General features: G+C 35.9%; 1 protein-coding gene across 1 annotated transcript; it reads left to right on the forward strand.

The window, feature by feature from the left end:
• The first annotated feature begins 1,980 nt into the window (after positions 1–1,980).
• Positions 1,981–10,820, forward strand: LOC123655071 (palmitoyltransferase ZDHHC6). Its single transcript, XM_045590908.1, has 8 exons — positions 1,981–2,032; positions 2,508–2,689; positions 2,803–2,887; positions 3,583–3,710; positions 5,904–6,074; positions 6,540–6,746; positions 9,032–9,219; positions 10,374–10,820. The coding sequence occupies exons 1-8, from the start codon at positions 1,981–1,983 to the stop codon at positions 10,504–10,506; spliced, it is 1,146 nt and encodes a 381-aa protein (XP_045446864.1). The 3' UTR covers positions 10,507–10,820.
• The last annotated feature ends 4,069 nt before the right edge of the window (positions 10,821–14,889 follow it).

A 14,889-nucleotide genomic window follows, 5' to 3' on the forward strand; every position in this document is an offset into this window, starting at 1 on the left:
CTCCGTGACGTGGTATCTTGGGTTACCATGTATCTTATGATTTTAATGTACTATTTACATATTAAAGTAATATGGTGTTTTAGTAGAAAAGTATGATTATTTTCAATTTTTGAAAAACATTTAATCATTATTAAAGTACGTAATAAAAGTTTTACAATCAAAATGTTGTGTTTTCAAAACTATGGGAACTGAACAAACTTCAATAAGGCGACAATATAAATATATGAGCCTGCAACATCCTGCAGCTAGACAAAAACTTTTTTATTCATAATTTCATATGTGAAAAGGGTTAGCGGCTCGGCATTTTTCCTACAAACTACTTCAAAGTGAGTTGGCAAAAAAATGAATGGCAAAAATATGAAAATTATATATCAACTTAAGAATAAAATTAAAAATTACTTTAAAAAATATCATTCTCATCATCTCATAAAATTCTTCTAAAAATAAAATGTAAATTGTTACTTAGACCTATATTCTTATTCTTTTTGGTATTTCATGAATTTATGTGTTTAACTAGCTGACTCGGCAAACGTTGTATTGCCGCTAAACGCTATTTAAAAATAGGGGTTGGTGGTAGAAAGGTGAAAATTTAGGGTTGTATGTATTTTTAAACGCCAAATCATAATAAAGTAAAAAATAAATAATTTATCTAAAAATTAAAAAAAAATTGGGTGGACTACCCTTAACACTTAGGGGGATGAAAAATAGATGTTGTTCGATTCTCAGACCTACCCAATATGCATACAAAATTTCATGAGATTCGGTCAAGCCGTTTACGAGAAGTTTAACTACAAACACCGCGACACGAGAATTTTATATATTAGATTATTTATTTTATGCTATGGTTAGTGGTTGTTTTGGTTACAATATTTTAGTATATAGTACATAATGTACTACTGCATTAGGTAATAAACCTATAATAAATAAATAAATTCCATAATAAGTTTCTACTATGTATGTACGATTTTATTTTTGTGTTACGCACACATTAGGAATTCTAAACATTTTTGAATATCATATCAAAAATTGACCGCTCCAGTGGGGATCGAACCCGCGTCCCCGACTGACCGTGTTCTAGCCAATTAAGCTATGGAACGATGTACCCGCTAGATCGAAATTTTTGATATGATGATTTTTATATTCGGTTTAAGTGAACCGTGGCGCTGTACATAGTGAGTTCTTTACAGAAACCCGTAACTATCCAAAGTTTCATATTACAATGAAAATCTTGTCTATTACAATGAAATAATTGTAATATGAAACTTACTTAATATGAAACTGAAGCATGGTGAAAACATGCAGAGGATGTGGGGATTGTGAGTAAATATTTTGCATGTATTGGAGTAAAACTTATTTCAACATGGATTCCCGGGAATTTGTCGTTACGTTTTTGCCGAACCGAATGAGATATATCATTCACAGTTTGACATTGATAGTGGTTTTTTTTAATTTCTGAGAAGTTTTGATGACAGCCAACTCTGACCCACCTATTTTGCCATTTGCGGGTGAAGTGGGTATGATATGGTCGCGAACAATGATGTCATCTATGACGTCGAGCAATCGCTCACGATGACCACGGGCCTTAGGTGGAATGGAACAATACAAAGGGTTTTGCCGTCGTCGCGGTCCTTTAGTGGAACGCACCCAATATTACAATCAACATTTTTAAAATTGACATTTTTTATTTGACGGCGATTTGACATTTGACAGCTTGATTAGCAACATCGGAGTTCGGACGGATTAGAATCATTTAAGCGGTTACGAAGAAATAAATAATTTCGTCTTTTTACTTAAATAAAAGTTTTATTTAACAAATATTCTATTAAATAAATTGTTATTAATAATAGGCTTATAAATCGTTTTTAAATATATTGTAACATAAGTGTTTTAAACGTTAAGTGAATTTTATAGTGTTTAATATGATCGTACAATTAATAATTTTTATATAAATAAATAACTGTTCTGTATAAAGTTAGCAACATGTCTTCGCCAATAAGACGCCTTTGCCATTGGGGTCCAATTGCTGTTTTAGGTAAGACATAAATAGTAATATCCATACTGATTAAATTGTAAATTTTCTTTCTGAAACAACTTATACTTAGTATTACAAAGTAACGATCTAATTTATTTTTAAATTCTTCGTAGGTTATTGTTTGAGAAAAGTTCAATGAATATTATTGAATTAATCATTACCTTTTATATTTTTATTTATTGATTTATTTGTGTGCTTACCTTTACCTTTGACAACCACAAAACCTGTTTGTAACTACCTACATTAATATATTTCCTTAAATATCATACACACACCAGCATGAATTACTTCTATTATTCTGTCTTTATTCTATGAATGTAAATATTTCATATATTGAATCACTGTTTGGGAAGGCACTGGAGCTAAGTCACAGATTTTCCTTGTTTAGTGGTCAGGATTCCACTGAATTTTTTATAGCAAAATTTAAAAATAAAGACTTTTTAAAATATAATCATAAAAGTTTATATAAACATAGGTATAATAAAATTGATAACATGGTCAATGGTGCATTTGATGGGGATGTGGTGGCCACCCAACGAGAGCCTAGGAGCGGCTTTGCACGCCGCAATGTTCCTGGGTCTAGCAGCTTGTACGCTGTACTACTTTCTCCAGGCCCTGCTTGAAGGACCTGGTTTTGTTCCTTTGGGATGGAAGCCAGTAAGTTACACTGTCAAGTATAATTGTTTCTTCATAAAAGTACATGCAATTTCTACCTTTTTATTCATAACACATAAAAACTTATATATAATTCATGTGTTTTATATTTATAGGAAAACGAGGCTGATATAGAATATTTGCAATATTGTACAGTTTGCAAAGGTTATAAGGCACCGAGATCTCACCACTGCAGGAAATGTAAGCTTTGCTTAATAAAATATTAATTGTTATTTTCTACATTGTTAATATTATTTTGTTTATATAGAATATCTTGTCTGTACTTTTAATAATATGTTATGTTAAGCAATAATAAATCTAAGCAGGATTAATATATTTTTATATTGTTTCGTTTATTCTTAAAATGTTAGAGAAATAGACATTATTTAAAAAAAATGACATATAGTCAGGATGAAAAATCAATAATATAGTATTTAATGCTTAAAAAATACTTTTTCGTTTTCCTAATTTTATAATACTTAATTAGTTAATCCTTCTTCTCCTACATGGAGAAAGAGGTTTATGCCCAGCAGTGAGATAATACAGTTTTTTTTTTACATAACTAGGTTGGCAAACAAGCGTACGGCTCAACTGCGATTGGCTTATGATGACTGCAACACCAGAAGCATCGCAGGCGCTTGCGATGCTTCTGGTGTTGGCTTCTGGCAACGCTGCGAGCCCTACTCTAATCGCCTCAGAAGTTTTGGTCACGTTTGAAAGCAGTATTATTTAGCTGTGAACTTCTGTAAAGTCGAGGTACTACTCCAATTGGGCTGTCCATATTTTGAGCAGGAAATTTTCCGCTGTGCTCTACCTCAGGCTGAATCGATTGATTAAAATTTAATAGTCAATAAAAACATAGATAATTAAAAACTCGTATTTTTACATGTTTTAAGGTGGTTACTGTATAAAGAAAATGGATCATCATTGTCCTTGGATAAATTGTTGCATTGGACACGAAAATCACTACTACTTCACGTTGTTCCTGACATCAGCCGTGTTCGGCTGCTTACATGCTGCTATTGTAAGTGTCTTTTAAATATTTACAAAAATTCTTGTTCTTAACACTTTGTCTGATAAAATAATTAGTGAAAAATCAGCCAATGCCACATAATACTTTTATAATTAAATTAGAGCAATTGATCGCGCAATAACTGCGCGGTTATCGCTTACGCTTGTTTACTATCCTAGTTGTATGCTTGTTTACTATCCTAAATAGGTCCACAGATCGAACCAATGCTAGAAACTAGTGTACGATGTATAATACTAAAGTAACATTGCTCTCAACTAGTGTTGTGTTGCTGTGGTGAGTGTCGCGGCTTAGCAAGCAACCCCATCTAGTGTGCAGATGGTGGGGCTACACGTGAAGTTTTGAATGGTTGCCACCGTTGTCCACTGTGTGGCGCTGACGCGATCGATTCGGATTCTTTTTTGTATAAATTCATTTAGACGGTGACTAGAAAAAATAATTTTCGAAATTAAAAGTAAACGCACCGAACATTTCTCTTTGTTTAAAATTAAAAAATATTGTAAACCGCGACATTAAACGTAGTTCAAATTAGTCTACGTTGTTTTATTCGAAGATCTCCGTAATTTTGACTGATCGTTGCTGCCCCAGTGAGTAAGGTAAAATTCATGGAAAGGACTAAAGGAAGATTGGCAATGTTCTTTAGACACTCCCAGTTTTGCAGGCGTCAATACTGCAGACTGCAGTATTCGCTTACCATCAGGCGAACCGTACGCTTTTTTTTAATGTAACCAGGTTGGCAAACAAGCGTACGGCACACCTGATGGTAAGCGATTACCGTAGCTTATAGACGCCCGCAACACCAGAAGCATTGCATACGTGTTGCCGACCCTATCCCCTATTCCTCTCAAGAGCTCTGGTCACCTTATTTACTAACAGGAACACAACATTGCTTGAAAACAGCATTATTTAGCTGTGATCTCCTGTAAGGTCGAGGTACTACCCCAGTCGGGCTGCTCCATATTTTTAGCAGGAAATTTCCTGCTGTGCCCTACCTCAGTTATTATGTTTACCAACTTTGAAGCATGTGGCTACCAAAACATACCTGAAACCATTACCGTTTAACCACTTCACTTCACTGTTACCTTTACCGTTAAAACACTACAATACCCTTATTACCATAAACCAAGTTACCGTTACCAGAGGCGGCTCGTGACATTTTTTGATGGGGTTCAGAAAAAAATAAACGAAAAACTAGAGCTTACCATTTATTATGCATATTCACCACCACTGCAGGCGCCAGCTCCAAACTCCAGACACGGAAAACAAAATCATTTATCCCTCTCTTCACATCCGCACAACCAAGGGATTTTGAAATATTGTTCAGATTTAAAAACACGCGAAAAGATTTAGTTTTCATACTACTTTTTTGAGTAAGTAGTATGTATTTCAGTTCGAGGCGTATTTCGAGAGTCTTTTCACGCTGTATATTCAAATATACATTGTATTGTTCCGTTTTTAACACAAAATATCAAGTACAAACTATTTTTTAATACTTATTTAAAAGAAAAACTACAAAATAACCGAGGAAGCCGACGCGTTAGTTTGTATACATAAGAACGGCAACAGCGCATAGGCAAGTTATCCGCCGAAGCTGCGGTACGGCAACGTCCCGCGTGAGCGGTGCTCCAGAAAGAGAAAAAAAGGCTTATTTCTCATATGAAATCTATTATTTCACGCGTCGGCTTGTCTCTTTCGCACTCATTGAATACAGTACTAGGAATCGTATTCGACAAATGTACGTAATATAATGGACTATTGTATGGGCATAGTAGAATAGAAAGAATGTAATGTAAGGATAATATACGGAAATATAGATATATAGAGTGCACTACACCAGCGCTCTTAAGGACGAACCGCCTCTGACCGTTACCGAGAAATAAGAAGCTCTGCAAAGAACTTGGTTCTAAAAAGAACTGTTTGGTCAGCCAAAAAGAGTTATTTAGACACACGTAAAGCCCTTAAACTCTTATAACTGATAATGACAGCGCGTTTATCGCTAATAGGTCCATATATATATATACTATATTTAAGATTAATCTCCTTCATGTCTTATCCATTCTACGTGACATTGGCGAAAGCATCTGTACTAGTTTGGCACTGTTGGAAGCCATTAATCTGAATGAATGAATACTATATTTAAATAGTATACCATATGTTTTTTGTCTGTTATGTATGTGTTTGTTCTAGGTGTTAGGTATATGCCTGTATCATGCTATCAACCGTGTGTGGTACGTTCACCATGGAACCGGACAGGAGCCTATGATTTATCTCACATTGACCACTCTACTGCTTACATTGCTAGCAACTGGGATGGCTATCGGTGTTGTGTTCGCTGTTGGCACTTTACTGTATTTGCAGGTAATTTCAAACGAATATTGAATGATATGAGATTTATTTTAGTAAAGCGGTGTTGTGTTCGCTGTGGGCACTTTACTGTATTTGCAGGTAATTTCAAACGAATATTGAATGATATAAGATTTATTTTAGTAAAGGACTGATAAACGATAAAAAGATAATTTGATAAACTCTAAGTAATTTTTTTTTAATTAATTTATATTCAACATTAGGGGAACCCCCATATTTAAGGGGCCATCCACAAATTACGTCACACTAATTTCACGATTGTTTTACCCTTCCACTACCCTTGTCACAATTAGTTACATTTATGAGACCTCCCCCTCTACTTAGTGTGACGTTACATATTTAGCAATTTTGCATTTGGAAATTATTAAATCAAAATATCAATTTATCAACTAAACAATCAAATCAACATCAATCAGTCATAGCTTTAATAATTTTAACTTGCTTCTCTATACTTGCAAGGTTCGTGGCATAATATGGAATCGGACAACAATTGAAGACTGGATTGTGGACAAAGCTGTCCACAGACGAGAGGAGCAAGGTCTTCCGCCCTTTGTGTTTCCTTACGATTTGGGTTGGAAGAAAAATTTACATTTGATCTTTGGTGGGTCACGGTGTGATGGGATACGGTGGCCCATTGCAGATGGCTGTGGAGAGTACGATTTGACGGTAAGTGATTGGTACATAATGTAATGTAATGGTAAGTACTGTTCGATATCACATGTTACTTTTGATTTTGTATAAAGTTGTAAAGAGATTATTGTAAATGCTTAGAAGTCGTATTATATTGATCGTGATACTTTCTTTATATGTAATGTTGATAGATTCTTTTTCACTATAATTTGTTTAGGAATTTAATTCTTATGTATTGTAAATGTGTGACTTAAACTTTAGCCAGCTTTTGGCAATTCAGAAAAATATTGTGTAAGTATATTCTGAGGATTTTTTTTAGATCAGCTTCGGACTCCAAGCGGTTATACTCTCGATAGGAACTACAATCAGAACTGACGTATTGGAGTCGAAATTAATAATTGTGTTTGCTCGCAAACGAAAAAAAAACCGACTTCAATTACATCGCAGAGTAATACAACGTAGATCGACGAAAAAATAGTAATACTTTGTTCGTATTCCATATAACGCGACATTATAAAATTGTAGAATTATATAATGTTCTACTGTTATTTCTAACATTTTGTTAGCGATTGAAGGCAGAAATTTCATAAAAGGCCCGTCGTCGATTCGCGCGAAGCGCTGACATCGCTTATTACGGCGGGTTTTTTAGTTGAAGCGGATTTATATTGAATTACGGTTTATGTCTTTTTTATTAAAATATGTAATGTTCATGTTTTCACACAGCTCCGATGCACGACTGGAGTTTACCCCTTCAGATCAACTGTCTAAATACTAAATAGGCACAAAAAGGCTTACTAGTCTAAGAACTATATTATTACTATATCAAATTGTAAATAAATGAATCAATAACGCCATCTATCGGAACCTAATTGCGTTATTAGAAAACGTCTGAACGCCATCTCTAACAAGGTCATTCGTTCAGTAGATTTTACTGTTCAATTTTTTCATTCCGGGGCTTTAAATGAAAATCGATTCTTAAGGAGAAAACTCCAAAAACAGTCAAGTAAATACGCCATATCAGATATAGCTCAAAAAGTTCGAGTCAAATCTCAATTATATTTAAATGGGACCACATGAGAAGCACCACCTATCGATTAAAAAAAGAATCATCGATATCGGTCCACCCAGTAAAATAGTAATGAGATTAATATAACGTTGGTCGACGTAAAATAGCCAAGTAAATACCCAGTATTAGCGAAAACTCAAAAATTAAAAGCTCAAATATATTTATAACGAATAAACTGCTACTCTCTACTCTAGTGGAATATTGTAATTTGATCGATAGTGAACGAAGTAATTTCATTAAATTTTGATAGATGGCGTTGTGGCAAAGTATTGAACATGACCACAGTCGTCTTAACATCGTCATGTAAATACGTGTCATCAAAGATTACTCAAAAATTGCTCATTATATCTCAATCATATTTAAAACGGACGACATGACAAGTATTAGCTTTTGATTTATACAAAAAAGATCAAAATCAGTGTACCCAGTAAAAAGATATAACGTATAATACAACGTAGGGTGACGAAAAAACCGTCAAGTAAATACGCAATATTAGATATAACTCACAAATCACTAATCAAATCTCAATTAAATTTGAATGGGACTACGTGACGAATAGTAGCTTTTAATTTATATAAGAAACGTCAAAATCGGTGCACCCAGTAAAAAGTTATGAGGTATAATACAATGCAAGGTGACGAAAATAATGTCAAGTAAATACGCGTTATCAAAGATTTATCAAAAAGTAGTTATCAGATCTCGATAAAATTTATATGTGACCACATGATAAACATCAGCTTTCGATTAAAGTAAAAATTATCAAAATCGATGCACCCAGTAAAAAGTTATTGCGGATTTTCAAGAGTTTCCCTCGATTTCTCTGGGATCCCATCATCAGATCCTGGTTTCCTTATCATGGTACTAAACTAGGGATATCCCCTTACCCAACAATAAAAGAATTATCAAAATCGGTACACCCAGTAGAAAGTTATGCGGTATAATACAACGTAGGTCGACGAAAAAAGCGTCAAGTAAAAACGCATTATTAGATATAATTCGAAAAGTAGTTGTGAGATCTCAAATAAATTTAAATGGGACCAATCGGCACACACCACCTTTCGATTAAAACAAAATTTGTCGAAATCGGTCTACCTGGTCAAAAGTTCTGATGTAACATACATAAAAAAAAAAAAAAAAAAATACAGTTGAATTGAGAACCTCCTCCTTTTTTGGAAGTCGGTTAAAAAGAAAATGACGTTTAATGATTAAGATATTATAAAATTGTGTGGTCTTAAATATTTTTTTGGATCATTAGATGGAGCAGCGCGCCCAGAAAGCGGACAAGCAGTCGCGCGCGCGCACCTTCGTCGCCCGGCGCGCGTACTCGGGGCGCTGGCTGCCGCTGCTGGCCTTCCCGCGCGCCGCGCTGGCGCCGCCCTGCTCCGGGGAGCCGCGCCTGGCGCTGGCGCCCGCGCAGCGCCTGCGGGCCACGCGCCGGCGGCGGTGAGTGTGACTGTGGACACGGCCCGCTCCGGGGCGCGCCTGCGGGCCACGCGCCGGCGGCGGTGAGTGTGACGTGTGGACACGGCCCGCTCCGGGGCGCGCCTGCGGGCCACGCGCCGGCGGCGGTGAGTGTGACTGTGGACACGGCCCGCTCCGGGGCGCGCCTGCGGGCCACGCGCCGGCGGCGGTGAGTGTGACGTGTGGACACGGCCCGCTCCGGGGCGCGCCTGCGGGCCACGCGCCGGCGGCGGTGAGTGTGACGTGTGGACACGGCCCGCTCCGGGGCGCGCCTGCGGGCCACGCGCCGGCGGCGGTGAGTGTGACTGTGGACACGGCCCGCTCCGGGGCGCGCCTGCGGGCCACGCGCCGGCGGCGGTGAGTGTGACTGTGGACACGGCCCGCTCCGGGGCGCGCCTGCGGGCCACGCGCCGGCGGCGGTGAGTGTGACTGTGGACACGGCCCGCCCCGGGGCGCGCCTGCGGGCCACGCGCCGGCGGCGGGGAGTGTGACGTGTGGACACGGCCCGCTCCGGGGCGCGCCTGCGGGCCCCGCGCCGGCGGCGGTGAGTGTGACTGTGGACACGGCCCGCTCCGGGGCGCGCCTGCGGGCCACGCGCCGGCGGCGGTGAGTGTGACGTGTGGACACGGCCCGCTCCGGGGCGCGCCGGCGGCGGTGAGTGTGACGTGTGGACACGGCCCGCTCCGGGGCGCGCCTGCGGGCCACGCGCCGGCGGCGGTGAGTGTGACGTGTGGACACGGCCCGCTCCGGGGCGCGCCTGCGGGCCACGCGCCGGCGACGGTGAGGCCGCCTGGCTGCACGTATGTACACCGCCCGCTCCGGCGAGCCCAACCGACCAACTACATGGACACGCCGTCCCCACGGTCCCTACTGTGGTCCCTGCGTGCCCAATGCCCACACCGCCCCGCTCTCCTCTGTGAGCGCCCGCCACACCAGTGTCCGCCGCGGGCTCTTAACGTCCACAGCTCCTGCGAGCGCCTGCGAGCCACAAGCCAGCGACAGTAAATATCTAACTACACATACTCTCTACTATCCCTACTCTCCTTTAGGAATGCCTATAGTGCCCGCTGTCCCACTAGTGCTTTTTGTACATTAACTATACATATAAAAGTGATCAACGCAAATTTTTATAACAGGCACTGGCTGTTCGGTGAGAAAATCATAGAAGGGGGAGAAGGGCAACGTGGGGAGAGAGGGTGGTTCCCTCGTGATGCGGTCACGCCGATTGACTCATATGAGTCAGATGCGTACAAGTATAAGCCAGACTAGTAGAAGAAGTTTGCGAAGAGAGAAGTTCCATGAGCCTTTAGTAACAATGATTTTCTACGTAATTGATAAATTTATTTTCACTAGCCAGAATAATTATTTAAATTACAAAACTGCATGTAATATTCATTCAGCCAGTAATATCCCACTGCAGGGCATAGGTCATATATAGGAGAAGCGTTGCATGTAATTTAATATAATGCAATTTTAATAAAAAAAAATTGTCTTTGTATTCGCATAAATGCGATTTTATGAACAACTGTTTCTCTTTTTATGATAATTTATGTAATAATAGTAATAATTTATTATGAAATCTAGCTAACCCGGCAAACGTTGTTTTACCATATATAATTTTACCATATATAATATTTCTAAAATCGTTATTAAAAAACAGGGGCTAGTGGTAAAATGGATGCATGTATTTTTAAACGCCAAGTCATATTATAATATAAAAAAAATTGGGTTGGCCCACCCACTTTTAGGGCTTTCAAAAATAGCTTACGACCGATCCTCAGACCTACCAAATATGCACAAAAATTTTCATAAGAATAGATCAAGCCGTTTTGGGGATAGTTTGGGCCCTAAAACTGGCACAAGAAGTTTATATAATAGATAATCTATTTTTTAAATAAAATGCCAAAATTTTATATAAAACAAGATTATATAGTTGAAAAGTAACCGAAATTTAGAAGTACATGGTATTAAATAACTCCACTAAAGCATTTTAAAAAGTATGGAGGTAAATATTTAAAACTTAAAGTAAAATGGGAAAGTATGTACATATAATTTATACATAATTATATAACTATTTGTATATAATCTAAAGTTTAACGCAAACTAAACTGTACAAAGATAAATATCAATAAATGTGTTTGATAAAAAACTTAAAAATAAAACAATTTATGTATAAAATTTGTGTATTACTATAGATCGGTGGATGTACATGTGTATCTCACCTTTTCTCTGAAGTCGTGTAGCTTATAGTTACATAGTATAAAACAAAGGCGCCTCTCGCTGTCCGTATGTTTAGATCTTTAAAACTACACAACGAATTTTGATGCAGTTTTCTTTACTAAATAGTATGTATGTATATACACACATATATATGTATAATACATGCATAACATAGTAGAGGAACACTGATAGTTTTTGCACCCGCGGGAAGCTGTGACGGGTAGTTATCTCACAATATTTTCTTAAAACCATACAAATTTAGCATTTGAATTTTTTTTTGTAAAGAAAATCTTTATTTGAGGCTTTCGGTCTGTATATATTACCATGTTTATTGCTCATTTTGTGTTTCTGATATTTCGACATTGTTGCAAAGGCGATATACTGTGTGAATACATTTTCATATAATTTATTTAAAATAAAAGTGGGAATTTTTCTTTGTATTCCGTTTTATAAAGTTATGTGATATAAAGAGCTAATAATAATTATTAGTTACTAGAGAAAATTATAATTATCTCTAGTAAATAATAATTGCAATATACTTGTATGATTTTATATGCATGTATTTATATTTGAAATGTTTTTTAACTTTTCTTAGTAATATCATTTTTTTAAGAAGTCAAAAACTAAAGGAAATATATGTAAAAATACAGCAAAGTTTTTTCTAAAGATATTCTTAAATTTATAGCTGGATTACAATTTGAAATATTTATAACTCCTAAGTCATTAAATATAAGAATAAAAATATTTAATAGATAGAAGGTAAATGTATTATTTAAAGTTCATAAAATAAATTGAGATCTCCGTGTTTAAAACATTCAATATCAAAATTAATCGAATTTAATATAATATACATCTATGTATAGATAATGTATGAAACTGATACTAAGATTAATTATTTTATTTTTTTAATTGCAAATATATTTTTTGTAGTGTTCATACTTTATTTAGTATGTTTTTAGGAAAAGTTTCTTTTTATTTTTCTATTTAAAAATATATTTTAAGTAATAAAAATTGTTTATTTTAATATTAATTTATCCAGCTTTTTTTTATTTAGTGTATATTTAATACAAATACATGTTTGTGTAAAAAAGAGACAGGCTTTCATTCCTTGATCTATAATTGGATATCTTATAACTATTGACGGACTGTTTGAACAAAGACTTGCCATTATACATTTAAGGCCAGGATATTTGAGCGTAGTAGGTATTTAGCGCTACCTCACTCCCCGTGTGACTAGCTACGCGAAGTCTCCGATCAAATGAACTCTCTGACCCCGCACAGTGGGCTGAAATTGACGTTTCATAGACATTCAAATTTATTTTTTCAAGTGACGCTTTTTTTGCTTGAATACGATTGAGAATAACTGTATGCCTTATATAATGAACTTTCAGGTTTAAATCGTAAACAGCGCACTTAGATTTTTTTTTTAATTTTTTGTATGGAGACGACATAATAAATGATGATATCTCTATAATCGCATAATTGCACCTATTATCCTCTTAGGTAAATATAAATTATTTTTGATTTTTTGACATACTTCATGCTGCGGTCAAACGTGCATTTTTTTTTTAATCTTTAAGAAATTTACCAATTTTGTTTTCTAATTTTTTGGTTTTTAACTAATATCAAAATTTACATGGGTGTATATACTTTACATTTACTCAAATTAGTTGTGTGCTATATTAGAAAGTGAAATTCATTAAAAACCATAAAAAGGTTTAATTATTACAATAAAAATATAATATGATAAAATTAAATAAGGCTATGAATATATTATTTTTATTATTGCATTTTCTGTATTACTATCTTCAGAGCCGAACTCAAAGTTAGAGTTTATTTCAGCAATATCCCTAAACTCGAGTTCAGGTGTTTGAAGATTCAGCAGATCCAATGTTTCAGTAAACACATTTTTCTTTTTCTTTGCATTCATTCATTGGGCCTTACTGCTGAGATAAGTGGATCGCACGAATTATCATCATTTCGTGAACTCATGTGTTTTGCCCATAGTCACCACGCTAGGCAGGCGGGTTGGTGACCGCAGGGCTGGCTTTGTCACACCGAAGACGCTGCTGCCCGTCTTCGGCCTGTGTATTTCAAAGCCAGCACTTAGATAAATCTTCGGATCAGAAAGTCGGATTCGGATCAGATAAATCTTCGGAAGTCATTTGAAAAAATAAATTTGAATGTCTATGAAACGTGAATTTCAGCCCACTGTGCCCCGTGCGCGGTGAACGGCGAGCGGCAACGAAAAAATTGTGCGTTCTAGTATAATTTTAACAGTAGTGCAACTTACTAGGTTTTTTTTTTACTTTAGTTTATTTCATAATTAAATTATATAATAAACTTTTTATGATTTTGTTTTCGATCCTGAACGCACAGCATATAAAAATGAATCATAAACATTTAATACCTAAGAGAAGTAGATAAAATAAATATTGTTTAATTTTTTATGGGTTTATAGCTAAAAAATAATCATTTTTATTATTAATATTTTTATTTATGTTAATTATCAATAAATATTCTTTTCTCAAAACGTTGTTACACTACTCACGTAATAAAATAATACAATATATAGCGGGGGAACGCCGCCAGGCAGCAGAGAAACAGATCCTACTTCAATAACGCCTCGTAGGCAACTGAAGCGAGGCGCGTGGGCCGGTTTCTTATATAATTTAATATTAAGAAAAATAAAAACATTTATTTAAAAAAGTAATCGTTAGATATTCTTCTAAATGTTATTACCTATTTTTACATGTGACTATTGTAACTTAAAATTTGATATTCTTCAAGTAAAACAAGAAAAATATTCAAAAACATCCTTTCTTTGTGTTTTTTTTTTATCGAGTCAAGTAACAATTATCGTGTTTTGAACCGTTGAATAATCAAGAACGTTTATTAAACTACAACATATATTTTTAACGGTACAAAAACATGAATATTACTATGTTTACAGCTTTATCAAAAACAGGTGGTTTCGGATATCCTGGCCTTAAACAAGGAAATTGTTTGGGGCGTTTTGTATTCGGTTTTTTTTTTTTTTAATATATCAGTTGAATGTAAATAAAACATTGTACATAAGTGTAAAAGGTTTTTTTATTGTGCATTAAAATAAATTATCATTCATGCATACCATTTATAAAACACAATTATAATTAAATATTTATTTTTTTAAATTAGCTTAATGTTAATAAAATTATAAAACGACTTAAGTCCAATCAATATTAGAAAGTATTATCACGTTTTTGTTTTACAATTAATAAATGCGTTTCCTTTTGCAAATTAAACTTTACACATACAAACTTTATTTCACATTTGGAAATTATATTTCAAGTTTGTACTGTCAGTAAGCTTACAATTCAGACAAGCTCTCATTTTTCCTTATAATTAGTAACTTAAAATATATTGTAAAATCAATGTATGAAAAATCTGGTT

The sequence above is a fragment of the Melitaea cinxia genome, chromosome 7 (genome assembly GCF_905220565.1).
Source record: "Melitaea cinxia chromosome 7, ilMelCinx1.1, whole genome shotgun sequence".
Lineage (NCBI taxonomy): Eukaryota > Metazoa > Arthropoda > Insecta > Lepidoptera > Nymphalidae > Melitaea > Melitaea cinxia.

Excerpts from the sequence above, each read along its gene's own strand:
- LOC123655071 (XM_045590908.1), top strand. The coding sequence starts at position 1,981 with ATGTCTTCGCCAATAAGACGCCTTTGCCATTGGGGTCCAATTGCTGTT. Across the intron at positions 2,033-2,507 it reads GGGTCCAATTGCTGTTTTAG|GTATAATAAAATTGATAACA; the intron begins GTAAGACATAAA and ends ATATAAACATAG. Across the intron at positions 6,747-9,031 it reads GTGGAGAGTACGATTTGACG|ATGGAGCAGCGCGCCCAGAA; the intron begins GTAAGTGATTGG and ends TTGGATCATTAG.